Raw genomic sequence first — 27,237 nt, forward strand, 5'->3', positions numbered from 1 at the left:
CAATTCTTAATTTATTAACGAATGACACGTCAACGTTAATAGGACAAAAAAAAGCACACCTTGTCATGTTACTGAGAAACCGCAAAGCGTAACCTCCTCTGTTCTGAAGACTTCACTGAGGTGGAAAACTCATTCACCCTTACAAACTTACAAAGGCTGACACTTGAGACTCCATTCTTTCCTTAAATGTTAAATGAACACGTCCTGACAGAAAACTTCAACATATCCGTGATTATGTTTTTCTATCATTACTCACCATTCAATGAGAAATGGCGCAATTCTTTTAACTGTGTCATTACGTATGTGTGTATGTGTTGTTTTGTTGTTGATGCGGGAGAATGGGCAGGTAAGTGTTTAACTGCATATTGTACAACCCCAATTCTGAAAAAGTTGGGATAGTATGAAAAATGCTAATAAAAACAAAGAGGAGTGATTTGTAAATGTACTTTGACTTGTATGTAAACAAAAAAAGCATATAAAGACAAGCTATTTTATCTTTTACCTAATCAACGGCATAGTTTTTTTTAAGGTAAACATTTATTTGAAATTGATGCATGCAAACAAGTTGGGTCAGGGGCAATTTAGAATTAATAGCGATGTGACAAGTTGAAATAAGAAGTTGATGTGAAACAGGTGCGGCAATCGTCTAATCATAGTATATAAGGAGCCTCCAAAAAATGCCCAGTCCATCAAGAGCAAGGATGGGTTGAGGAACGCCGATCTGCCAACAGATGCATCAGCGAATAAACACTTTTAGAAGAACATTCTCCAAAGTCAAATCAGTAAGATTTTGGGCATTTCACCTTCTACAGTGCACAATATAAAGAAAAGACAAGGAATCCGGTCAAATCTCGGTGCGTGAAGGGTCGAGGCCGAAAACTACTTCTGAATGCGTGTGATCTCCGTTACATCAGACGTCAATGTCTTAAAAACTGTCATGAGTCTGTAATGTATATCTTGACATGGGCTCGGGAATACTTTGGTAAACCTTTGTTTGCCAGTCGACACCATTCGCCGCTGCATCCACAGATGCAAGTTAACACTTTACTATGCAAAGCAGAAGCCGTACATCAACACTTGCACATCTGTGAGGGCAGCATTAATGCAGAATAGAATTTCCAGCACATCCGTGGTTGAGGGTTCAATTATCACCTCCTCCATGCACAAAGTTTGCATGTTCTCCTCATAATTCGGGGGTTTCCTCCCCCAGTCCAAAGACATGCATCGTAGGCATCTCTTCATCATGATAATCATCATTATCTTGATGAACAAAACGTGTAAGAAGCATAATCTTTTGTTGGTCACATAGCTTATTTTCTGCTGTAACCCAAATGCCAATGGAAACAACCTATTGGCTTTCTGTCAAGGGAACCAGGGTGATGCTAACTTCTGGGTCGGCCTACAAAAATATGTCATCCCTGCAGCACTCGATAATCTTCTATAGTCTACTACAAATGATCAGGAATTGGTAGAGGAAGCAGATGCAAGTTCAGGTGATTTACTGGAGACAATAAAGCCAAAATAAACAAAACCTGTTTCTTAATTTCAGGTCCAGACCATCATACTCTGTCCCATGCAGGTGAAACATACAAATAAACATATGCATATTCATATGCTATAGCCATAGCTACAAAGTTTTAAAATCACAATATTTTATTTATTTGGAAATAATAATAATAATAATAATAATAATAATAATAATAATAATAATAATAATAAATCGTGATATGTTGGGACTAATGAAGACTGACAGGAATGACATAATCCGTCATGTCAGTCATGTTTAGTTAAGTACACACACACACACACACACACACACACACACACACACGCGCGCGCGCGCTACAGTAGGTACACTATACTGAACTTGCATAAGCATGCAACCTCTTATAATTACACCTATAATTTGACATATCCATAGAGAGATGTCTTTTATGGTGTATGTTTTATGATTGCGTCTCTCGGGAACACAAAAAATATACCATGATTTAAAGCTCAATAGCATCTGAAGGGAATGATGTACAGTCATGATCCCAACTGTACTGGGTTCATCTAAATGTCAGCTATAATGCACACCTTTTAGATTTTTGATATTTAACAAAATACGCTATTAAATCATATGTAAATTACATATGAATTTCACTACAGAATAGGCTCATACACAAAATAGCCATCATTTAAAGCTCAATAGCATTTGAAGGGAATGACGTACAGTCACACAACCAACTGTAAAGTGTTCATCTAGGTGTCAGGTATAATGCACACCTTTTAGAGTTTTGATATTTAACCCTACAATGCATGAACCAATAAAACCTTCACAAATACATAAAGGCGGTCAAAATGACCCGTACTGGATTGAATGGTTTTCTTAAAAAATAGATGCCCTATTAATGAAATTATATATATATATATATATATATATATATATATATATATATATATATATATATATATATATATATATATATATACACACACACACACACACACACACACACACACACACACACACACACACATATGTATGTATGTATATTTTATTTATATTTTAAATACATGGCAATATTTATATATGATTTAATAGTTTATTTGATTAAATATCAAAACTCTAAAAGGTGTGCGTCATACCTGACACCTACATGAACACTGTACAGTTGGTTATATGACTGTAAGTCATTTCCTTCAAATGCTATTGAAGTTAGAAACGTGTATAACAATGTCGTATGTGACTTTAGAGACGGTCCCTTAATTTCAGCATATCTGCGAATATCGAACATCCAAAACCACACCGACTTTATTCCTATTTGTCCAATATCTCTTATCTGATCATTTCTAGCCAATCACATTGATGGACAGTTTAACAGACAGACTAGACAGCCAATCACATATCGTGTATTAAAGTGGGTGGGACGTGTGTTTTAAGTGTTTTATTTGGAGACAGACGCAGAAAATATTCCCCCATTAGAGACAGAGACAGAGAGAGGGAGAGAAAGAAAGAGAGAAAGAGAGAAGCTAAGTCTATTGAGCCGTATCGAGGTTATATGTGATAAATATTCACAGAAACGAGGACTCGGAGTGTTTGTTGATTGGTCGCGTCGATTAAAGCTACTCTGATCCAGAGGAGGAGGTTTTTAATCTCCGCTTTTTGTCTTTGTAAATCGGTTCAAACAGGAGGGGGATGAGGCTGCAGTCGGACTCGAGATCATCTCTGGATTTTATGTCGCTTTTATCTGAACAAAGCTGCAGTTTTTTAATGAGTTTTCCTATAAAAGTGCATGCAGAGAGTAGAGAATGTCCGCTTCGACCGTTAAATTGTGAAGCCCAGTAAACTGCTTTCCGATCAAAGAGGCGACATTGTAACCGTTTAACTGCTGCAGTTTACATTGTAGCCTTACGGATCAAACCGAGCGACTTCCAGTTAACATTCAATCGACTTTATTAGCCTGTTTTTACTCCATTTCAAAGAACTTGGTCGAAAAGAAATTCAAGGTAAGATCATTTTTAAAGTGTATTTGTGCTTCATTCTGACAACACAACCACAGCCAGCTATCTTAAATCAGCTCTTACGAGTCCTAATCGATTGCTTAATTACTTAATTAATATGTCCGTATGTGTTAATGAATGTTTTATTCCTTATATCCAAATACAGGACATCTTTTATCTATATTAACGTCTCTTTAAGAAAAATAGCGTTCTGTTTTTAAACCAGGAAGCTGTACTCGGGGCTACATTTCAATTTGTGCAGCACTTCGCACACAGCCTAAGTGCACTAGGTAGGGTGCAGGCGCCATTAGTGCTATAGCCTGTGTAGTGCACTAGTATAGGGAGGAGAGAGTTGATTTTTATCTGGGTTTTTACGCGAGGCCTTGTTGTAAGAGGAGGAAGGGCGGGCGATATTGGGTTTGTCTGATCGAAGGCTGAAAACACAACCACTATATAAATAAATAATTAGTTTAAATAAATAAATAAACACAAACTAATAACTTAGGGTTTGGTGTATCCAGAAATTCCTAAATAATATCTGAGGAATTTAATAAATAAGTGACCTTGTATTACTCTATTATATTAGTCTATATAAAGACAGTTTTACATGTATATAAAATATTATTTATTTATTTATTATTAATTGTTTTTTAACAACAGTACTAAAATGTTTTAAGTCTAAAATGTTTTTCCTGTGTGTTGACGTGTAGTTCAGATTTTGAAAAATCTGAAAATGAGTAATTGAATAGGCCGGATGTATCTCTTATCTATTAATAGCTATAATTAATGTATTATGTGAGATTAGATAATTACACACATTATGCTGAGGTGTGTGTGTGTGAATTGCAATCTAAATAGTTTTTCATATTTTTAATTGAAGCGGTTTTAAAACAGAAAAAAATATATAAATTCATTTTATAGCTTTACATTAGACAATTTCCTGTTAAATTTTATTGCTGTTTTTTTTTAAAGGTATATAAAATATTTAATTTTAACAGGGTTAGTTAATATTCAGCCTTTAAAATTTTTTAAAATGACGAACAAATCTTAAACAAACTTTACAAAAACCGTTCTTTTTTTTTTTAATTTTTTTTTTTTTTAATGGGACGTTTTGATTATGCTTAAGGTTTGCATGTCCTTATCTCACATGAACATCACTGCTTCATGGTGATGAAAAGTAAAAAGAAATAAAATATCAAATATTTTAAAATAGTTCTGTATATTTTGTTGTTGTAGTTCAAACTGGAACTTTATGTTCTGTTTATTTCCAGGTTTTTGTAAGGATGTGAATTTATTTTATGTGAAATACAAATCAAGCCTTTTTTTTTTAAAAAAAATTAAAAATCAGTGTTTATTCTCATAACAATGATCTTGTTTAATGTTAGTATTTACTCCTGCAGTTATACTGTGTGGTGCTGCACAGCTGTTACGTGTGCGAGCGCTGTCTCATGTCTTGTTTTGTTTGCTCCTCATACAGCTATGAAGCTGTTGGAGAACTCGAGCTTTGAGGCGCTCAGCTCTCGCCTGTGTGTGGAAACCGGAGACTCGCACATCCTTGGCAGGTATTTGCTTCCTCGTGATTCTTGTTTCGTCTCCAGTTCAGTAACACAGTTGTAAGATGAACACTTGCATTTTCGTACACACACTATGGATGTGTGCAGTTTGTATGTAAATGTGTGTGTGTTTTTGTGTGTGTGAGACCGAGCGTGCATTAAGAACATTTCGTCACACACACATCCTCCGCTTCACTTCCTGTTACTTATTGTGTTGCTCCAGTGTATTTGTGTCGGTGTTTATAAGGGATAATTTTATATGAGACTTTCACCTTTAGTGTCGTATGTACAAGTGCTGATTCTCTCTCTCTCTCTCTCTCACACACACACGCGCACACACACACTCTCTCACACCAAATACACTGTCATGTTAAAGTGCATTTTGTAGGTTTTGAAAATCCTACATTTGCACCAGGGGTGTGTGATATGACGTTATCATTAACTTGATGTTTCAATTATAGGTATTATGATAGATGATGGATAAGCATCCAGCAAAACATTCACGTTACTTTAAAAACAACAACAAAGAAACCCCCAGCAAAATCTGATTCTTAATAATACCTTTCTTTACAAATATTACATGTACAAATCTCACAAACTGAAAATAAAGCAGTGTGCAACAAGATACAAAATAATAATAATAATAATAATAATAATAATAATAATAATAATAATAATAAAACATTTTAAAAGACTTGGTCCAAATCAAATTTGAACACCTAATCAGAGTTCCCCATTGTTCTAGAAACACTAACCACGTCTGCGGTGGACGTGAACTGTGTGAACAGTGGCTCGTGATATTATTTACCACAATACTGATATCAAATGGTCGTGTTGCCCAGCTCAAGTTTACACGTTTATAATAATGCTAAAGCTTTTGAATCAGAATGAATCATTCCTTCAGATCGTAGCTAGAAGACGAGCAGCTTGGCATCGGCTGGAAAGTCCCCGTCATTACTGCTGCAACAGGGTCGACCGACTCCATCGTTACTGACTTATAATAACGAGTTCATGTATAAAAAGTGGTCTATAAATGATTACACAAGAGAAGGTGCTTTACACGTATCCAAGTAGTAAAATGACATAAAGGATGAAACGGAGGAATATAAATATAAGAGTGAGGAAGCACTTTAGTTAAAAGCAGAATTAAAAACGTGTGTTGAAATGTTTTAAGAGCCTGATTGATTAATAAGTGGTCTTTTAATGTATTTGACAAAAGCTGTTTCTAGGAGGCCGAAAGTAACATCAATGCTTTTTTTATTATTTATTATTTATCCCTCCCACCCCCACGTTTTTAAAAAAAAAATTTATTTAAAGTCAAATTTTGTACATTTACTATTTATTGACATATTTTTACGACAGTTTAAAAGACAGTTTAAATGCCGGCACTCGACTAAACTAAATATTATGTTGTTTATCTTGAAAGTGTGTGTGTGTGTGTGCATGTGCGCGTGCGCACGCGTTACTCTTATTTTACACCTGTGGCGAGCGGATGATGCACCGCATTTGTCTCTTTTTGAGACAGAACTGTTGCTTTCACAGAAATGCTGATGTGTTTTTCTGTTCGGCAGTGCGTGCAGTGGTTAGGTGCGAATGTGTGAGGGAGGGAAGGGAGTGTTTGGGTGAGCTCAATCCCTTAGGCGAGCATTGTGACGCAGAAGGGGGTGTCATATAACGTTTGCATGTATGCCTACGATACATCCTTCAGTTACTGTATCTATCTATGTATGTATGTGTGTGTAATCAATAAATGTGATATATATATATATATATATATATATATATATATATATATATATATATATATATATATATATATATATATATATATATATATATATATATATATATAATTAATTATAAAATATAAATATACACACACACAGAGCTTTGTTCCAGATGCTCTGCCAAGTGCATTGGCGTGGCCTTCTTCCTGAATTATTGCTCTACAAGTATCTAATGCTGCTTCATGATGTGTGGAGAAGTAAACAAATTGCACACACTGATACAAGCCTGTATGCGCAGCTCTGTAAATATTATTTGTGTGTTTAAAAAAAAAATATATAAAAAGCATTTTTGCTATTTTTTTTTGCTTCACTTTGGGATTGTGATGTACTTTGCAGCGTATTCTGACCTGCTTGTGAAGCCGTAGCCCGTAACTGTTTAATTATTAAGTGCAATAAAACTTCGTGGTTTATATATTAGAGACTTGTGCGACATCGTGCTTGCAGATTAACAAGCAACACACCGTGCAGCATTTTAGCGCGTGCGTCTGCGCACGCGTGCGTGTGTGTGTGTATGGGAGAGATTACCACAGACTAACATTTCAAAATGTTTCCCTGCACTGAGATAAGACCAGAAATCCCTGTTTACTCCAGACTCACTCGCAGTGGAAGCCTGTGTACGGCGTGTGTTGAATTCTGTTAATCGGTGATTAAAATACTCAACTGTATAACGCATTTTTTTTTAAACTCCAGTTGTTGCTCTGAGTAGGTAAATTGTGATAATGTGAGAAAGTCTTATTAAACATGGTTTTATGGAGTTTTATGAACTTTCCAACCCTGGAGCAATACTGTGGAAAGTAGTTAAAGTTACAGTGTGCTTTATCTCTTCGCAATTTAAAGCCTTCGAAAGCAAACTGGAAATATTGGCAACTCTTCCTGCTGAGAATAGTTTATTTGTTATTACAGATTTAGAAGTGTTCTACTTACAAAAATCTGTTTTATAGACAGAGTTCAGCATCTGCCCTTAGACTTCCATTATAAGTGAGTTTGAGATGAACATGTTATGTTTGTTGTTTCCCCCCCCCTTTTCTCAGTGCAGGGGAAACGTGTCAAATTCTCATCATGTACAGATTGAAATTCCCACCTGTGTTGATCAATCTCTCTCTCTCTCTCTCACACACACCTTCACACACTCACACACTATAGATACAATACTGTGCCCAGATAGACATGAGCCTGATTTTTATTTCTGTCCGTTGGGGTTGGATACAGGCTTTAATCCAGAGTGTTCTCGGTCACATGACGCTCATAAACCTTCATGACTTTTGCCCTTCACCTATAAATATGATCTGGGTTGTGTGTCTGGACCTGGTACAACCTCTCCTCTTGCATAACCCCACAGGACACACGCAGCACGGCCTCTGTCCGTCTGTCTGACATTTTATCCGAGCTTCAAATAGACCTCCAGATAAACAGTGAGCCTCCTGTAACAACATCCAGCCTGTGCGCTCCACTGGAGTCTGCTGCTTAAAGAGCATTATTAAAATGACAGCTCTGGGTTTCTATTTATTTATTTATTTTTAATACAATGTACTCGGTGTTTTCCAGACTGTAGAAAGGGCTCGAATAGCTCTGATCTTTCAAGGCAATTCCATAAAAGGATGCAAGTCTATCATACTAAACGTCTAACGGTAATTTATTCCGTCTTGAAGTTAATAAGCTGCAGTCCGTCATGTTACGGAGAAACGTCCTCTGTCCTGAAGACTATCTAGCTTCTAGCTTTGCCTCAGACTGGAGACTCCTTCCACAGACATTGATGAAACGTGCCCTTGTAGACTATTTTAAACATATTAATGGATGTACGATTTGGTTAAATAACAGCTTGTTTTTCTCCGACGTCTGTTATCAGCCTTGCCTTATGTTGAGCATCTTCTATATAAGTGAGGATCACACATTTCACTACAGCGATCGTGATTAAGCCCATGCATTCAGGAATATTCCTTTAGGCCGGTTACTGCGAGAATACAGTACCTGACATCAGGAGATATTCATAACACCGATACCATGCTGTCTTCCATTAACTTTTGGATTGTATTTTATTGAAACCGTGAGGCAACACGACCGGCTCTGACTTAATTAAACGTGCAATGGAACAGACCCCAAGTCTGCAAGTCAGCACTTTTGATAATGTATTTGTAACATAATTTGTAAAGCACGAGATGGATTTTTCTTGCATGATGTATTGTACTAGCCCCATCAGAAATGCAAGCAGGTACATGAATGATAAGGGAGTATATTTTTCAGGTGCTTAATGTTGTAGCTAGACTTGACGTGTTTAAAGGAATTGGGAGTTATTAAAAACTATAATAATTGTAATATTTTTTTCGTTGTAGTATAATGTAGGTCCTTGTAGGATGCTAGTCAGCTTGGGCAGTGTATTAGCAAATCTGTACCGTGAATGAAAAAAAACGTTTACATTTGATTATTTTTTTCCTTCCTTTCTAGGATCGAGAGCTACTCGTGCAAGATGGCTGGTGATGACAAGCACATGTTTAAGCAGTTCTGCCAGGAGGGGGAGCCACATGTGCTGGAGGCTCTTTCACCTCCACAGACCAGCAGCGCCCCGAGTCCTAACCTGTGAGGAGCCTACAATTAATCACACACACACACACACACCAAATTTGCATAGAATTTACACACCAGAACCAAGAGTGCTGCTACACCATTCTAGAAAAGAGTTTATTTATTTATTTATTTATATACATAACTTTTACATTTTAAACAACAGCATGTTTGATCACTTGGATCTGATTAGTCATTATAGTCAGATTGTGCATTATTTCTGTATAGCAGAAATAATCACACAGTAGTAATGCGCTTGTCCTGATGCGTCATAGTTTCTATAGTAACAACTCATTCACAGTGACTTAATAGGCAGGTGCGCCAGGTAGTCCAAGACTAATAATAAACAGATTTTACGCTTTGGGGTTCCTCACAAACCTGACGAGCTGCATTTTTATGTCTTGTTAACGTCGAGGGAGCGGGGGGGGGGGGGGGGGGGGGGGGGGAGGCTGGTGAGGGAGCGACTGTTTTTATAACTGCAATAATACAAGTGAGAACAGGAAACTTCTGTTCTGTAGATGTTGCACAACATTAAACGTATTAAAATTACCAAAAAAACAAAAAAAAAAGATTGTTGGCAAATTGCTGTTGTGCACTAGGAATAAAACACTTTGGGAAGTGCTGTTATCGGAATAAAATCAGCTTTGCAGTGGTAACAGTAACTCTGCTTCATCACCCCAGCTTGTCAGGGAGTATTTTACTATAACAGCACAACACTGAAGGTTTTGTTGTTAACTTCTCATCCTGTCATAACTGACAGAAACTGGAAAAAAGGATGGCAGAGAGCCACAGCTCTTCTCTCCTGAGCCCAGTGTGAGAAACGGTATCTCACTGTGGAGTGAGGTTCACGATGCACTTAATCTGATGGCAGCATGGCCCAGGTCGGGGCTTTCCAGACTACTCGAAATGTCACGGACGGAGCTGTGAATAGAGGCCGTGTTGCACGTACAGTGTGACCACGCATGTTGTGCTGAATATTTTCACACAGTGTGAGCAGATTATGTGTAGGGCTTTGACTGTACGAGATAAACGGCTGAAACATGCAGAGATAGTCATCACCAAAGAACACAATGTTAAGATCATACACTAGCTTAAACACACAGACACACACACACACACACACACACACACACTTATGTCCTTCCTGACCACCTTCTCATTATGAGAACTCTGCATCTCTATGATGATGCACTTCCTCTTAACATATTGTATTTCTTTGTCTGCTTCCTGAATATCTCTCTCTCTCTTGCTCTCTGTCTCTCTGTCTGTCTCTCGCTCTCTCTCTCTCTCTCTCTCTCTCTCTCTCTCTCTCTCTCTCTCTCAGTTTGGGAAAGAGTGGTGATGAAGTGGAGAACCCTCTGAGCGATAAGTGTTGCAGGAAGACTCTGTTCTACCTCATCACCACACTGAACGAATCGTTCCGTCCCGATTACGATTTCACCGCCGCCCGAGCCCACGAGTTCAGCCGCGAGCCGAGCTTCAACTGGGTGAGTCGGGTCAAATCGTTTTTCATTATCATCTCCGGACAAAACTGACAGTCATACAGTGACGACTGAAGTATAGTACAGTAAACCTACAGGCAGCAATCCCAGGTTGTGTAGCTTTCCCCCTGAAACTGGGTTTTAAATTTGTTGCTAGTTTTAAATTCAGTGCTGTGGGTTGGTACGGGTACATAATTAATTATTAAGGGGATACGACACATCAGTTTGTCAACAGTGAAATTTTATTTATTTGTTTATTAGAGAACACGTCATGCTTTTTATTAAGCAAGTTCATAGTTACTGAAGTTGCTATACCGCGATCCACCACTTAATGACTCGCGCAACTGAGATCGTTCTAGCACTGAGACCTCGTTATGTCCTCATTCAGGGAAATTCTGACATTACGTTCCTGAAATACGAAATTGTGTAACAGTTGATTCTTGAGAAAAAATGGAAATAGGATATGGGGGGGAAAAGTAGTATTTTATGGTAACCTGGAGGAGCGCGCACATGAATTGTGTTACACCACAATGCTATTGAATTCTGGACTCTGATTGGCCAGAAAGTGTCGATTATTTTCCTATAACTGCACCTCTGAGAATAGTGCAGCTGCAAATCACAGGTTTATATTCATGCCCTTGACCTAATGTGTTCTTGTTTGCTTTATTTAAATGATTCGGATATTGTTGATTTTGGGTGCGTTTCGGGTAGACTGTTAAAACAGAGTCTTGTGGGTTAATGGGGTTCAGCGGTCCCATGCTGACTGTGTGTGTGTGTTTTTCCCAGGTGGCCAATGCTGTGAACAGCAGCCTCTACTCGTCTGTAGGAGAGGAGTTTAACACACTCGGTCCTGAGCTGTGGAACGCCATCGACCAGGAAATCAACCTGCAGAGCTGTGACATTTACAGGTGTGTGTGTGGTTTTCCTACATGTGCATTTTTATGACTATGAACAGTTTAGTATTTGAGCATTCATGTATAATGTTAGTGTAACAGAGTGAACATCACCAGCATGACCACCGTGCGTTCAGATCACCTCAGCCACAGGCTAAACTCTCCAAAGAACATCAAAAAGGAAACACATGTACCCATGTATTGTACAGGAATCTTGGACAAATCTCAATTGACTATACAGTGTATGGTTACTACATGGGGTGTAGCGTGAAGGTGTTGCAGAGTCTATGTTGTGCACTTGTATTTCAAGTAGAAGACAGTTTAAGATTCATCCAGAGGAAAAAACACCCCACAAATGAGTGACTGTTAGAAATTACCTAGCTGTGTGTAATATGTGCTTATCATATTTAAAAAATATATTTTTCAAAAGCTAGCCACAAATTACTTGCATTTATTAGTACCCTTTTTCTACATCAAGCAAAAAGTTTGAATAATGTTTTAAGAGGTTAAAATATAAAAATAGGTCTTAAATATTCAAACCAAGTGTTGTTTTTGTTGTTGTTTTCATCCATTTTCTTATCTGCAGATTAAAAACTGGTATGTAAGATGTGAATGGAAACCACTCTAGAGACATTGTGTGTGTGCGCGCGTGTGTTGAGGCAAACAGTGAATAATTGTGACTTATGAATAACAGTGAATAATTGTGTGTTTTTTGTTTTAGCTATAACCCGGATCTAGATTCTGACCCTTTCGGTGAGGAGGGCAATCTCTGGTCCTTCAACTACTTCTTCTACAACAAGAAACTCAAACGCATCGTTTTCTTCACCTGTCGCTCTGTCAGGTCGGGGTAAACGCACACAAACACAACAGCAAATACATTTTGAAACACTAGTAAACAAATATCAACGTTTTGATTTAGAATCTCTGTTTTTAAATATATGTTCCTTGTTCAGCGTCCTCAGTAGCTACGGTCGCTGTTGCCTTGACAATGAGCTGGACATGGAGCTGGATGACGACGAAGAAGAAGTGGATGGCTTCAATGAGGACAGGTGAGGTCACATGACTTCCTATGCCTACAGATTAAAAAAAAAAAAAAAAAAAGGTTGTGCATGCAAAAAATTTGAAAGGTTATGAAGTTGTTGTGAAATTTGTGATTCCAACGTTGGAAAGATGAATTACAAAGCATCTCCCCCTCTCCTCTCTCTCTCAGGTTCCCCCGAGCTCTGTGTGTGTAAATCCAGCTGGATTATCGGCTAACAAGATGTCACCTTTTCTCTTCTCATTTCTGGAATCTTTCCTGGAGCTTGACAAACTGATGGATTGCATTTAATCTGGGCTCTATAGCCGTTTAAAGATCAGATATTACAAAATAGAGTAATTGTTGTCAGATTGTGTGTGTGTGTGTGTGTGTGTGTGTGTGTGTGTGTGTGTGTGTGTGTGTGTGTGTGTGTGTGTGTGTGTGTGTGTGTGTGTGTGTGTGTGTGTGTGTGTGTGTGTGTGTGTAAGGCTCTTTGGACAGTGAGGCCCCCTTGTGGACGTTCTGTAAATGTCGAGGAGGTTTAATACAATATGGCTGTTCGGCCAAAACTCCTCATGAGCCTGAAACTCTTTACTCTTCTCTTCATATCTGACTTTTAAATTTTCCCCAGGAAATGATGTCAGTACATTTAACTTGTCCTACATACACCAGCAATTAAGATGGGAGGGGCTAGTCATAGTTGCCTAATGACCTCTGTCCAGTCACATGTGAATAATAAAGCCTGTGATTTTGTGTATTTTCAGTTCAGCATTTTAACTGATTTTTCGGATCTGTCTGTCTTTATATTTTTGTGTTCACATTGTGTTTTTATATTTTAACTGTGGTTTTGTTTTTTTAATTCAAAGATTTTACCAAAATGGCTTTTATCGCACTGAAAGAAATGTGCCCGGTTTGTGAATGTTTGAGGCCCACAGGAGTTTGGACTGTCTCTTCGAAATCAAGGGCATCCTTTATAAAAACTTTTGTACATAATCAGATTTGATTCTGACTTTCATGGATTGACTTTGCATTAAAGGCGACATTCAAGTTACTTATGAAACCTGAAACTGATTTCTGAAATGTTAAGGAAAAGTTTCTTTTATGTACGCAAACTGAAATAAACCTAGTGTGTATGAAGCTTGCTCTCTTTTCACTTAATGAAGAACTTTTAAATCAATGCCAGTGTTATGAGTTACGGGGTGAATAATTTTACTTAAGGCAATTAACCTAATAAATAACAATAATAACAGCAAATCGCTTAATAGAATCTTATATTGACTTCTTTTTACTACTGAAAGTGTTGTGCTTGCAAGCACATGTATATTAGCCACATCTGGCTAGAGGAAGGGAAATATAAAACAGTTAAGAGTAAAAATTGTATTGATTAACCAATCAGGGTCGATGCTAGAGAAGTGTACTGTGGAGACCGCTCCAGTAATCCATAGGCCCTTTGATAGGACTGAAGTGGCGTATGCATAATAAGTGAAAGTGTAGCTATTTTTCTAACCATTAACCTTCCCACCATCATCAAAAATGATTTAGTCCACTGAGCCAAGCTGAAGTGCTAATGACTTTACAAGATGATGTGTTACAGAAAAGGCTGAAAAACTCGATCAGTATTTCAGAAATGTCAGGGGAAAAGCAGAGAGAAGTAAGGAGTAGTGGAGAGGGCTCCAGAGGACAACCACCTTCTTTTTGAAGAAAGGTGAGAGAAAAAGCTAGCAGCATGTTGGTAATTAGCAAACCAGCTAAGTTAGCTAGCTCATTTTAGCTACTGGGTATGCTGCTATATACAGTTTAACATGCCAAGCAACACAACGAAGGTTATAATGCGTACTGTACAACTGCTTTCCTTTGAAAGCATTGTTTCCATTGAAAACTGTTTTTGTAAAGAACAGAATTCTTCAAATGAAGCTAACCTTGCTAAGATTGTTTAATTCCATTGGATTGATGGTGTAAAATTAGCTAGGAAGCAACATATGAGTGGCTAATGTCATTTAGCTTGCTAGCTAGCCATCCAATTAGATTCCCATACAGAGGATGTTAATTCATGCCTGTGTGTATTGTAGTGTTTTGATAGGCTACTATATTACATTGTTAAAATATCTAGAAAAAGCACAGGACAGAATTCTGTCCAAGGAAAGTTTAATGTATCCAGCTTGGCAGCATAGGTGGAAAAATTAAATAAAACGCTCTCTTAACTCCCAATTCTTAACTCAACCCCCGAGTTCGGCAAGTGACGTAAAGTCAACATGGCCACACACAGCATCAACAGTAAACAAATTAGCACTTCTTAAATAAAAATTTGCTTTAGATCAATCAATATAAATGCATTGTCACTTGTTAAATCTATAATATACAGTTCACTGTTTTGAGAAGGAAAGCATACTTCATTCATCACAGTTGGCTGGCTAGCTTGTTGCTAACAAAAGATGAACATGGAGGTGTTCTCATTAATTCAGTCAATCATAACGAGTGCCGACTCCCAACTTTCCAAGATCCATCATTATGCTTGACTTTGGGAGTGGAAATGGGAAGCATGATCCTACTGCTATGAGTGGTCACTCTCAACTAGTCCCCCTTCTTCTTCATGATTTTATGCATGGCCCTGCTGCCACATGATTGGCTGATCAGATAATTGCATGAATGATAAAAAATACAAGTGTTCCTTCTAAAGTAGTCAGTGAGTACGTATAGGGGCTTACCCCAGTGTTCATTAAGAGGGCCCAGAATTCCTATTTACGGCCCTGTTCCTAGTAACTACACACATGACTAAATAAATAAGTATTTTGCTGCAAAATATATACTGAGACATACTGATACTGTGATAATTACATTTTTTTGCCATGATATACTGTAAATTGATGGTTGTACCACCCATTACTCAGTTCAAAAAAATATTTTTAAATGTATACCCCAGAGTGCCTGTAATTTAATTTTATTTGTACAGAACATTTAACAACAGACATTGGTACAAAGCAGCTTTAAAAAAAAAAAAAAAAAAATCCCAATATAGTTTTAAATTCCTAATAAGCAACAAGTGATTGTAGCGAGGAAAAACTCCCTAAGACCTTAAATCTGGTAGTTTTATTGAGATCTGTGATCCAAAGAGCTGCAGTGGTGGTAATTATTTACATCCAACAAAGCAGATCACTGTAGGTTTGGTCCACATAGAACACTGTTATTCTCAATGCATGACAAGTTGAAACATTTGTAAACAAACGAGGGCTTTTTTTTTTTAAAGTAACTGTGAAAAAAATGTACTGTAACTAATACTACCAAGTTAAACAAGTCACTTTTTAAACATCTGGATTTAAAGGCTTATATAGGGATTATATTCCAGAGATTGGGACTGATACAAGAGAAAATAATTCCATGATCTCTGGGAAAAAGCTGATGTTTTTGGCACCTACAGGTTCATCCGTCAGTGTGCAAATTCTCCATGCCATTGTGTTTATTATCAGCCACGTTTAGAACATTGCAGTCTAACAGCCGAGCATTTTTAGGAAAAAAATAGAAATGACAATTTTCCAGCTATTCATTTGATAACTGTGGCTCCATCAGCATACGTGTTTCACTGCAGACAGAAAAACAGATCACATGAATACATTTGTAAATACATTTCTCTTGATATTGCTAACACTATTATTGCTATACTGATATAACAAACTAGATGTTATTAACTTTTTGAATCAGTGACTGCAGCAAGAAATCAGTAAGTTATTTAGCGTTTCAGTATTTTGGCCCAGTTAGGACATAGAATGAGATGAATGAGATGATGGAAAGTTATCTAGACAGCTACCAAACTAACATGGATGAATTCTTTCAGATTCTGTGAGGCGGGGTTTTGTGTACATGGATACTGTAACTGCTAGATGACAAATTCTACCCAATACACCTTTAAATATATTTATTACTTCATGGTGGTTGCTTTGTCTTTTAAGCTTTATACTGTAAATGTCATGAGTACATACCTCCATGTTCAGCTTTAGGTCTGAGTAGACAGTATTATTACCCACACTGGCCTTTACTAGTGGGGAGCAATAAACCATGAATTAATCTCCCAAAAGTTACAACCATTATATTTTATGAAATAGAAAACGATCTTTATATTACTTTATACACAATTAAAATATATTATACCACAATACTGTTCAATTCTGGATTATGATTGGTCAGAAGGTGTTGATTAATTTTCTATAACAGCAGCTCTGACAGTAGTGCAGCTGCAAATCAGGGATTTAGTAAATAAATTAAATAAATAAACAGATTAAGAGATGTTATTTAAATAAGAAAGATCTGTGAGAAGAGTGACTTGTGAGGGAAAAACTGTTTATAACTGCTATTACACAAGGGAGAACAGGGTTTAAAATGTGTAGCTGTTGGCAAACTGCTGCGGTATGAAAGGAATAAAAGTCTGCAGGACATGATGTTATAGGAAAATAATCAACTGAAGGGTGGTAACAGGAACACCTACATCATACCAACCTGTAATTGATTATTTTCCTATAACAGCAAGACGCTGTGTTTTATTCATTACATAAAACAAGATTAGATGTTAGACACGATACATGTGATCCATGACACAAAGTTACGTTTCTTCATTTTCCACTACCTTGTACTCTCACTTCTTTATTCAGCGGTTGTAGATCAAGATCAGCATAATTAATAAAACTAACACTGGGTTCAGCATCAGCACCTGCAGTAGAACAAAACCATTCAAATAAACTTTCGTCGTGTAATACATCAATCATAACTCATAAACATACTACATCAGGCTTATGGGCAGTGGTAGCGCAATGTTTAAGACCTTGAACTACTGATTGGAATGTTGTTTGAGATCCCAGCACCACCGAGTTGCTGCTGCTGGACCTTGACCCTTAACCCTCAACTGCTCAGTTGAATAATTGAGATCAAATGCAAACCAGTCTGCATAAGGATGTCTGTGAAATGCTGTAAATGTAAATGTAATAAGGCATTATTCGTCTCCAGTAGCACTTTAAACTCTAGTGTTTACTTCCTTTAGCTGTATTTATTATTCAACGTGTTGCCTCTTTGATAAGCACGAGGCTGGTGAGGGAATGACTGGTTATAACAGCTAGAACGTAACATGTCTTGAGGACGTTTCCCAACGTTAAATGTAACTATAAATGGATAAAAATATGACGTGTCGTTCTTGTGGTATAAGAGGAATACAACCCTTGACGTGCTGTTCAGGTGGTAAAATTAATTCAGCTTAATCACATTACCTGTAACTATTATCCCCATAACAGTGTGCCACAATATTTTATTCTTTACATAAATAATAAAACAATTGAATTCATGAAAACTATTTGTTGCTTATTAGAAAGGATATAATTTTACAATAAATATAATATAAATATTTTATTCTTTATTACAGATATTGAAATAAACAGTGATTGACAGAGTGTCTGACCAGCCTGAAGTGGTGTGTGTCCTGACTGAGAGTCTTCAGCTCCTGACCGGATCTGATTCTGCTCTGATGTCTGATTGGTGTCCTGCTGATTTTCTATAGAGGAAGACAGATTCTACATCTGAACAGGGTGTAAATAGTGAAGGAAACACTTACAGAGCTCTAATTACATTGCAACAAAGAGGGTAACTACAAAAAGAACCCAACAACAGTAAGTAATAGTTACAAATAATAAATATGGACATAATACTAATAACAGCGTGTAGTTAGATGAGTGTAAGTATACATATCAATTGCACAATCTGTAGTAAAATCATATATAAAACTAAATAAAAAGTCTTCATTATTTAAACAGCTTGAATATGACTGAAATGAAAATAAGTAAAAGGTTTCATTGAACTGTAAATATGACTTTACATCTTGTGGCTTTATAAAATTATTATATATTGAATATATGACATTTAACATGTTTTAATTAGACTGCAATCAGAGCTCTGACCACAATAATGATTTAAATATTCTAAACAAGGCCTTTTCATCAAACCCTTTATTTATTAATTCTTTAAATAACCTTAAATAAGCTATTTTTTTTCCATACTTAAGAGATAAATCAAAACTCACTTTATACTCTGTTCTTATTGCTTCATACATCTATTCCAAGATGGCGCCAAGCATCGGTGTGTTCCCAAACAACCTAGCAGTCATTTGTCGATTTTAGTGACTTTTTAAATGTTTTTGTGAACAATGTACTCAGCATCATCATGTATGACCGAGAAACACTACTGGGGAACTGCTGTTCTACAACTGGAGTCACTGAAAGGAAAGCTGGCATCTTAGTTAGGCCAAGGAGACTAGGCTAGCTGTCCTCCACAGAATTTTCCTAGCAAACATCCAGTCCTTAGACAACAAGATCTGCGAGCTGGGCGTGCGGGTTCTTTTCCAAAGACAAACAGCAGTCAGCAATTTAATCTGCCTAACAGAAACAAGGCTAAGAGAGGACATATCAGACAGAGCCATGGAAGCATGAAGATTTTTCATACACCGTGTAGACAGAATTAAAGAATTTTCTGGCAAGAGCAAAGGACGGGGATTGTTTGTTTTGAACAATAAGGCTTGGTGTGACCACCGGAATATACCAACACTGAAGACCTTCTGTTCTGATCTGGAACACATCATACTATAGTGTCAAATTCTGACCCTACCATCTGTGCACCTCAGCAGAAATCGAGATTCATCAGACCAGTTTTTCCAGTCTGTCCAGTTTTGGTGATCTATGCCCACTGCAGTCTCAGCTTTCTGAGTAAACTTTAAAAACTGTTGTGCGTGAAAATCTCATGAGATCAGCACTTATAGAAATACTCACAACAGCCCGTCTGGAACCAATAACCGTGCCACTGTCAGTGAGTCACTGAGATCACACTTTTCCCCCGTTCTGATGGTTAATGTGAACATTACACAAAGCTTCTGGTGCATTATCCTGCTGAAAGAGGCCAGCGCCATTAGGGAATCCCGTTCCCATGAAGGGGTGTGATAGGTCTGCACCAATGCTTAGGTAGGCGGTATATATCAGTGTAACATTCACATAAATCCCACGACCCCAGCAGAACATTGCCCAGGGCATTACACTGTCTCCGCTAGCTTGCCTTCATCCCATACTGCATCCTGATGCCATCTCTTCTCCAGGTAAGCAACGCACATGCACTCGGCCATCCACATGATGTACAAGAAAAGGTGATTTATCAGACCAGACCACTTTCTTCCATTGCTCCCTGTCAGGCTCTGATTCTCATGTGCACATTGTAGGTGCTCTCGGCAGTGAACAGCGGTCAGCATGGGCACTCTGACCGGTCTGCGGCTACGCAGCCCCATATGCAACAAGCTGCGATGCACAGTGTGTTCTGACACCTTTCTGTCATAGCCAACATTAACTTTTTCAACAATTTGTGCTACAGTAGCTGTTCTGTGGGATCGGACCAGATGGGCTAGCCTTCACTAGCACATACAAACTTCACACACATCAGTGAGCCTTGGGTGCCAATGACCCTGTCGCTAGTTTAACGGTTGTCCTTCATTGGACAACTTTTGGTAGGTACTAACCACTGCATACCAGGCACACCCCACAAGATCTGCCTTTCGGAGTTCTGACCCAGTCATTTAGCCATCACAATTTGACCCCTATCAAAATCGCTCAGATCCTTTTATATATATATATATATATATATATATATATATATATATAACTTTTATGAATGCTTGCTTGGGAACTCTAACATAGGAATTTCACTTATTTTTAAAAAATACTTTTTATACTGGATAAAATGTGTAATCTCTCATGTGACAATATCAGTCCATTCTTTCGAAGTTCTTATTATTTTGTACATAATTTAGCCAAAGCAGTTGTCAAACCTTTCTTTTTTTTGATGCACGACAGCAGGATAAATATGATCCATAAAGAGGTGAAGAAAAAGGCCAAGCTCACTCCTACACCCACTCCTGTTGTTCTACCACTAGATCTAGAACCTAGGGGAAACAAAGAGAACGTTATTTACATTTAAACACTGTGCAAAGAAACTTTATTGTGAAAGGGAGAATCTAATCAAAAGAAATGGATTTCCTACGTCTGACTGAGACCCAGCTTTTCGGTGACTCTCCTCTCTCTGGGTGTTTACAGTGGTAGAAACCTTCAACTGACTTTGAGACGTTATAGATGATCATCTCTTCTGTAGTCTGTGTCTGGAGAACTGATCCATCTTTATAGAAATCAGCTCGGAGGTTTGAGGACTTTGTGTAGCGATATAAACAGCGTAGAGTCAGAGGATGTCCCTCAGTCACAGGATGGACAGGACTCTCCAGGATCACATCACCATCTAGAACACAGAAATTGCATGTACAACATAATCTGATTCCAGTAAGGAAATCCACACACTATGAGATGTTTAGATAATAGAACTAGAACTTCTCTAATTTATCTGTGCATTGATTAATGCACACTAAACGTGTGGAATCTGCAGAACCAAACCTGTGGAACTATAACCTGAGAAAACGTTTAACTGTGCAGTAGTGCTGCTGTCTTAGAATTTGAGATGCGTCAATTCTGATACTGGCATCTGTTATTCGGTATCTGTCTGATGCACACTTAATGATACCTGCACTAAAAATGTTCCATACTTACACTCTTATAAATGCCATAACACCCTAGCAGAAGGAGTTATAGAATTTTAGAAATTGCAGGAACATTACAGGTAATGTATTGACATAAACAGGTTTTGTGTTATTGAATGGTTCTCCCAATTGGAGACTCAGAGACTCACCATGCACCGTGACGTTGATAGGATTACTGCTACCTTCAGATTCAGACTCACACCAGTAAACTCCAGTGTGATATGTGTCGATTGGACTGATTTTGCATGTAGAGCCTGTAAATGATCCCCACCGTGAACAATCTAACACTCTCTCACTGTATGTGTATTGTCTCACTGTCCATCCAGTAGAGTTTCTCTGGCCCTCACAGCTCAGTGAGAGAGAGTCTGTAGTAAAGTGTTGAGTTCTGCTGGGATTGATGATCAGAGAGACTGGAGGAGATTCCCCTTAAACACAGAAAGCTGTAATTCATTTATGGTTTTTTTTTTTTTTTTTTTTTTGTATTTTCTTGGCATAGCTTGCACTGAACACATTTACACTTCATTTAATTAAACAGTGCTATTTAAATGAGAAGAATCCTTTAGTGCTATTCAACTGCTTTAAACATTCCCCACTCAGTTATAATTCTCCACAACCTATATTTAGTGTCAGCAACTAGTCCAAAGATTAAGTCAATATTTATGAGGGGAAATTTACATGGATTCAGAGTATGGTTACGCAGCTGATTTAAGTCAATTCTCTAAGTGAGTTTTCTTGATAAGAAGCATGCAAGACAGGGTTTTTTAATAGCACCTAGTCTGCTGCCTTCAAATCCCGAGCACTTAACTTTAAGCCCATTCACAGCTGTCACCACTACACTAAAAAAGCACACATAAGTTGGTTGGCAGTAATAAAACACAAGCAAAAATCATTACACGTTACTTGCTGGTTTAACCCACCTCCTCTCCATCCACAGCCAATGCTCAACCCTACAATACACCCCCCAACCCCCACTGCAGCATTGCATTTATGACATTAATCTCAGCTAATTTTAGTTTCATTAAACAATATGGCTTCCCCACTCATTATTCAACAGATTAAATAATGGAAATTGATCCAGCAAAAATTATGCTAAATTTATTTATTTATATCATGATCCAACAGTTACTCAGACCTACAAGCCATGAGATACTAAATTGATGTCATGAAGCGTTAGCGGTTCTACAAAGCGCTTTACATTGGTTCTCATTCACTCATTCACTCACGCACTCACACACTAATGGTAGCAGAGCTGCCATGCAAGGTGTTAGCTTGCCATCGGGAGCAAATTGGTGTTCTGTGTCTTGCCCAAGGACACTTCGGAATGTGGAGTCGATTAGTGTAAGAGCACAATGCCTCTGATTAAGATGTGTCTCCTCCTCCTTTGTTCTTTGAGCAAAAACCCTTTACTCAAAATCCTTTACTCAAATTCCATTCCATAGTGTGTTTGAGTATATTTACAGACAAAAATATAAATGTCAGCATGACGTCAAACAGTGCTGCTGGACTTTGATAACACAGGTAGATGTTGATCTGCTATGGCATTACTGCCCGTCACATCTCCACCGGTGCCCATAGGATTACCACTCTTTCTTCAACCTTGCTACCATGCCTAAATACAACCAAAACCATACAAACCTCCTCAGTGACTAAGGCTGTAGCAAGCCCCACTGGCACCGTTAATGTTTGCTCAGTGCCACTGGTTTCATATGGCATAGGTCAGCTGCAGGGTCGTCAGCCGGGTACCACCACTTAACAATGTTTTGCTCCTTTCACTCTGGAATGTCTCCTGGTGGCGGAGCAGTGGCAAGGACGTCTCTCTGCCACCAAATGCAACTAGACCTTGGGTTAGATGTTAGTCTCCTTTCTTCTCACCCAGAGTCAAAAGCTACATTTCTCAGCCTTCGGCATCCTACTTGGTAGATGATGGTTCTCTAGCCAGCCTCCTTACACTCGGCAATGAGATATGAATATTTTAGCCTCTTCCTCTCAAAGACAGCTTCTATTCCTTCCTATCACTAGGGAACTGGAGCTTCCTGCCAAGATAGACTCTCATTCTCCAATCCTGGGTGAAAGGAACTATTTTTGATGAAACTCTTGGCATGACATTTCCCCCACCTTCTCTGACAAATTGTATGTGCTGACCTACTGGTGGAGGATCCATCCATCCATTTTCTACCACTTACTCCTTTTCAGGGTCATGGGGAACCTGGAGCCTATCGGAGCCAGGGAGCATCGGGCACAATGCAGAGTACACCCTGGACAGGTGCCAGTCCATCGCAGGGCAAATCACATACACACTCACACACCCATTCATACACTACGGACAATTTAGATGCGCCAATCAGCCTATTGTGCATGTCTTTGGACCGGGGAGGAAACCCCCGCAGCATGGGGAGAACATGCAAACTCCGCTCACACGGCCCTGGTGGGACTCGAACCCTGGACCCTGGAGGTGTGAGGCGAACGTGCTAAGCTGGTGGAGGATGACCACTGCTAATGACCTGTCTACACCCCTCCAGCACCTCAGCCAATCTGCTCAGGACTTGATTGTGTTGCCACCTGTAGTGCCCTTGTCAAAGTGCAATTTTTGCAACCTGACAAGATGTGCTAGAGAATTGCATTTGGACAGCTGCAGAGGGGGCAACATTCATCCTGGGAAAACCGCTGGTGCATGCTCAATGGGCAGGGGAGTATGTTGCATGTTGCCCTGATAAGAAAACTAAGCCTTGCTTTTGAGATTTTCCACAGGTCACCCATGCTGATGTTTCTGCCACAAACTCCTTTCCATGTTGTCCAGCCCCACTGTTGTCCCTGTGATCTTATAATGCTCATCCTCCATCGTTGTCACTTCAGACACTACTAGTTTCTTCCTTTCTTTCCTACTAGCAGTGGACCACTTGTGATATATATATATATATATATACCTGGTCTACTCCTGCTTGTAGACTATGCTGATGGATTCTTTTCTAAAGTGACCAGTTTCATATAGGCATTGGGTCAATCCCAGCCACTTTCAGATGAAAGAGTCCGCTTTCTCATCCATCTTATTTACAGTGTAGTAGCCTAGCTGCTACACCGGGTGTGGGGGGCTTTCTGTCCAGATGACAATCTGACTCCTCCCACCATCTTTCTGAGGCCTGGTGCTGCTGATGATTTGGCCTTTCATATAATATCTCTGACTTCATTGAGCAAGATGTTAAACTGGGACATGGGGAGGGCTGGATGAGGCACATACCCTGGTGACCCTAAGGGCTCATTCCTTCCTGGGTCGCTGTACTGCTTTCTGATGTATTTTTCCAGCTCCTCGTTTCTAGCTTTCCACTCTTTGCTTCCTCCTGGCATGCTTGAAGGGATTCTTGTAGAAGAATGGCTCGTTCCTTCCTCTTCCTGCACTCAGCCCTTGGCAGGCTGGCAAACCTCTGCTTGACATCATTCTACAGTGCTTTGAGACATTCTTTCTTCCCTCCAGTTCCTTTGGAGTTGTAATCACTGATGCACCAGTTGCACCATCTCCCTCTCTTGTCTCCCTTTTTCCCTCAGTGCAGTGGTTTTCTTGGTGGTATTGTATTGTAACATGGGCTTCACATGCATGATATAGCTTTGAGTATCTTTTATTTGAGTTACACTCATTTATTAGAATGTTACACTCATGGTAAACAGGTTGGGCCTAGCCTCCACACCCCCTCTCAGTGATCTCTCCAGTGTTCTGTTAAGGTCTGCATCCACTCTTTGCCTGGCCTTTGGCGACTTGATTTGTCCCTCCTAGCTGGTGTCGGCTCTTCTTGCCTGTGCTCTTCTGAGACGGGTGCTATTTTTTCTCCTTGGTGAAAAACAAGACAGATTATGCTGAACTATAGGGTCTTTCTTCCTCTCTCAGTTGTATGAACTCTTGAGTGATCTGAAGGTGACGATGACACATATACATTACGGCACTGTGAAATTCATTTCTTCACATGTCCCAGCTTGTTAGGAAGTTGGGGTCAGACAGCATGATACGGCACCCCTGAAGGGGAGAGGGTTAAGGGCCTTGCTCAAGGGGCTTTAACCCCCAACCTTCTGCTCAGTAACCCAGAGCCTTTAACCACTGAGCCACCACTTCCCTGTGTGATCTGACATTGCAGTGCAAGGTTGTTGTTGGCCTTTCCCTCCGCATCTCGCTCTTCTCTGGTGGATTCATGGATTCATAGTTCCTTGAACGTGGTCACCTTTTCCCACCAGCACCCATTATCTGTATTCGTTCCTGTCATCTCCGTGTGATCCATCCAATTAGTGGGTTGGGTTACCAGCCACCTACTCCCAGTGCTGTCTTTTCCAGTCTTTACTGGATGTCCTCCAATCTTCCCTGGACTCCAAATACCCTATGCCCAGTAGTCACTGGGTTACCAGGAATTACATTGATTATACAAGTAGATGTTGACCTGCTATGGCTGTAGCAAACCTCACTGGCACTGTTAATGTATGCTCAGTGCCACTGGTTCCATATGTTTTTTCTGACTTAATATTACTTCTTGCTCAGGCTGATATGTGGCAGGAAGAATAGACATAAGGTCAATGTCAGAATTGTGTGTAATGCATGTGCATCATGTGTAAGTCCTCATTGTGTGCAAATAACTAAAGGCAGCTCTATAGTAGTGAAATGCTAGAGTAATTTATTTTTCCACTTGCACACCCAACCCAGTAATGTTATTTTTCCTCACCAGTGATCCATAGTGGCTGTGGATTGCTGTACTGTGTGTGTAAGGCTGGTTCTCCTCTCTCTCCTCTGCACATATAAACTCCTGTGTGATTAAGAGCAGCAGGACTGAGAGTGTAGTTGCCTCCAGATCCTCTGTTGCTGTCTGAGAGGGGCTTCACATGCATGATATAGCTTTGAGTATCTTTTATTTGAGTTAAGGCATCTCTGTATGGAACAGTTGTGTACCAGCTGAATGTCCAGTCTGTAGAGGAGTCTGTAATCTCACAGCTTAGAGTCACTGAGTCTCCTTCAGTCAGCCAGCTCTGTGGAGATACACTCAGTACTGCCCCTGGTCTCTCTGTTACACAGCAAATACAAAACATTTAAATTTGTAGAGTTTTTGAATACACAGTAATAATCATGAATAGAAATGAATATCTTTGTGAAAAGGCACATGAATTTTACATGTAAATAATGTTTTTAAACATTTGTTTAACATATTTCATATTTATTCCACTTGATACATTTATTTTGACATTTGATTTAACATGATTTTCTCATATGATTCTAATTCAAAAGGTATTTTTCCCCACATTGTTCTCACATGTAGTGTGTGGGTTTATATTTTTCACATTTCTCATGTGATTAATTAATTTTTACGTATTATTCACATAGTCACGTGTTGTTTGTCATTATGAGTGCATACAGATGAATTAGAAATAGCATAAAAGGTCAGCTAGTTTACAAAGAACCATTATTATTATTATTTTTATTATTATTATTATTATTATTATTATTATTATTATTATTACTATTATTATTTAAATAAACTATGATACACACCCAGAGTGCACAGCCAAATTTGTGCTTTTGGTCCTGGCCCCTGATGGCTGTGGCATTATAATATTCAAACTTTCTGGACAATAGGACAAATGCTTCTCTCATGTGCCACTCATGAGCTACATTTCTCACGCATTTGAGATTTCTGATTTCAGACATACATTGTATATTTTTTTTCATTAATTTACCACAGTTTAAGAAAGAATAAAACACACCCTGTCATGCTGTTACAGAAATATACTGAGTGCAGGTTGGTGTGATGAAATGGAATCACTGTTACCTCCCTTAAGATTGTTTTCAGTGTTTCAGTTAAAGTCTTTTATTCTCTCTTGTCCCACAACCATTTCCAGAA

The 27,237-nt window shown here is 38.7% G+C and overlaps 2 protein-coding genes across 2 annotated transcripts; one reads left to right on the forward strand and one right to left on the reverse strand.

Moving 5' to 3' along the window:
* The first annotated feature begins 2,941 nt into the window (after positions 1 to 2,941).
* maf1b (MAF1 homolog, negative regulator of RNA polymerase III b) lies at positions 2,942 to 13,911 on the forward strand. The gene is made up of 8 exons (XM_017473129.3): positions 2,942 to 3,489; positions 4,961 to 5,045; positions 9,266 to 9,397; positions 10,707 to 10,869; positions 11,650 to 11,771; positions 12,478 to 12,597; positions 12,710 to 12,805; positions 12,967 to 13,911. Exons 2-8 carry the CDS (start codon positions 4,963 to 4,965, stop codon positions 12,989 to 12,991), a joined length of 741 nt encoding a protein of 246 aa, XP_017328618.1. The 5' UTR covers positions 2,942 to 3,489; positions 4,961 to 4,962; the 3' UTR covers positions 12,992 to 13,911.
* An 864-nt stretch (positions 13,912 to 14,775) lies between these two features.
* LOC128628696 (low affinity immunoglobulin gamma Fc region receptor III) lies at positions 14,776 to 26,404 on the reverse strand. The gene is made up of 8 exons (XM_047156517.2): positions 26,068 to 26,404; positions 21,520 to 21,795; positions 20,827 to 21,075; positions 20,615 to 20,728; positions 18,212 to 18,304; positions 17,390 to 17,473; positions 16,749 to 16,804; positions 14,776 to 16,351 (listed from the first exon to the last, which is right to left on the reverse strand). Exons 1-8 carry the CDS (start codon positions 26,228 to 26,230, stop codon positions 16,349 to 16,351), a joined length of 1,038 nt encoding a protein of 345 aa, XP_047012473.2. The 5' UTR covers positions 26,231 to 26,404; the 3' UTR covers positions 14,776 to 16,348.
* Between the last annotated feature and the right edge of the window lie 833 nt (positions 26,405 to 27,237).

This window comes from Ictalurus punctatus, chromosome 7 (genome assembly GCF_001660625.3).
Source record: "Ictalurus punctatus breed USDA103 chromosome 7, Coco_2.0, whole genome shotgun sequence".
NCBI classification, from domain to species: Eukaryota; Metazoa; Chordata; class Actinopteri; order Siluriformes; family Ictaluridae; genus Ictalurus; species Ictalurus punctatus.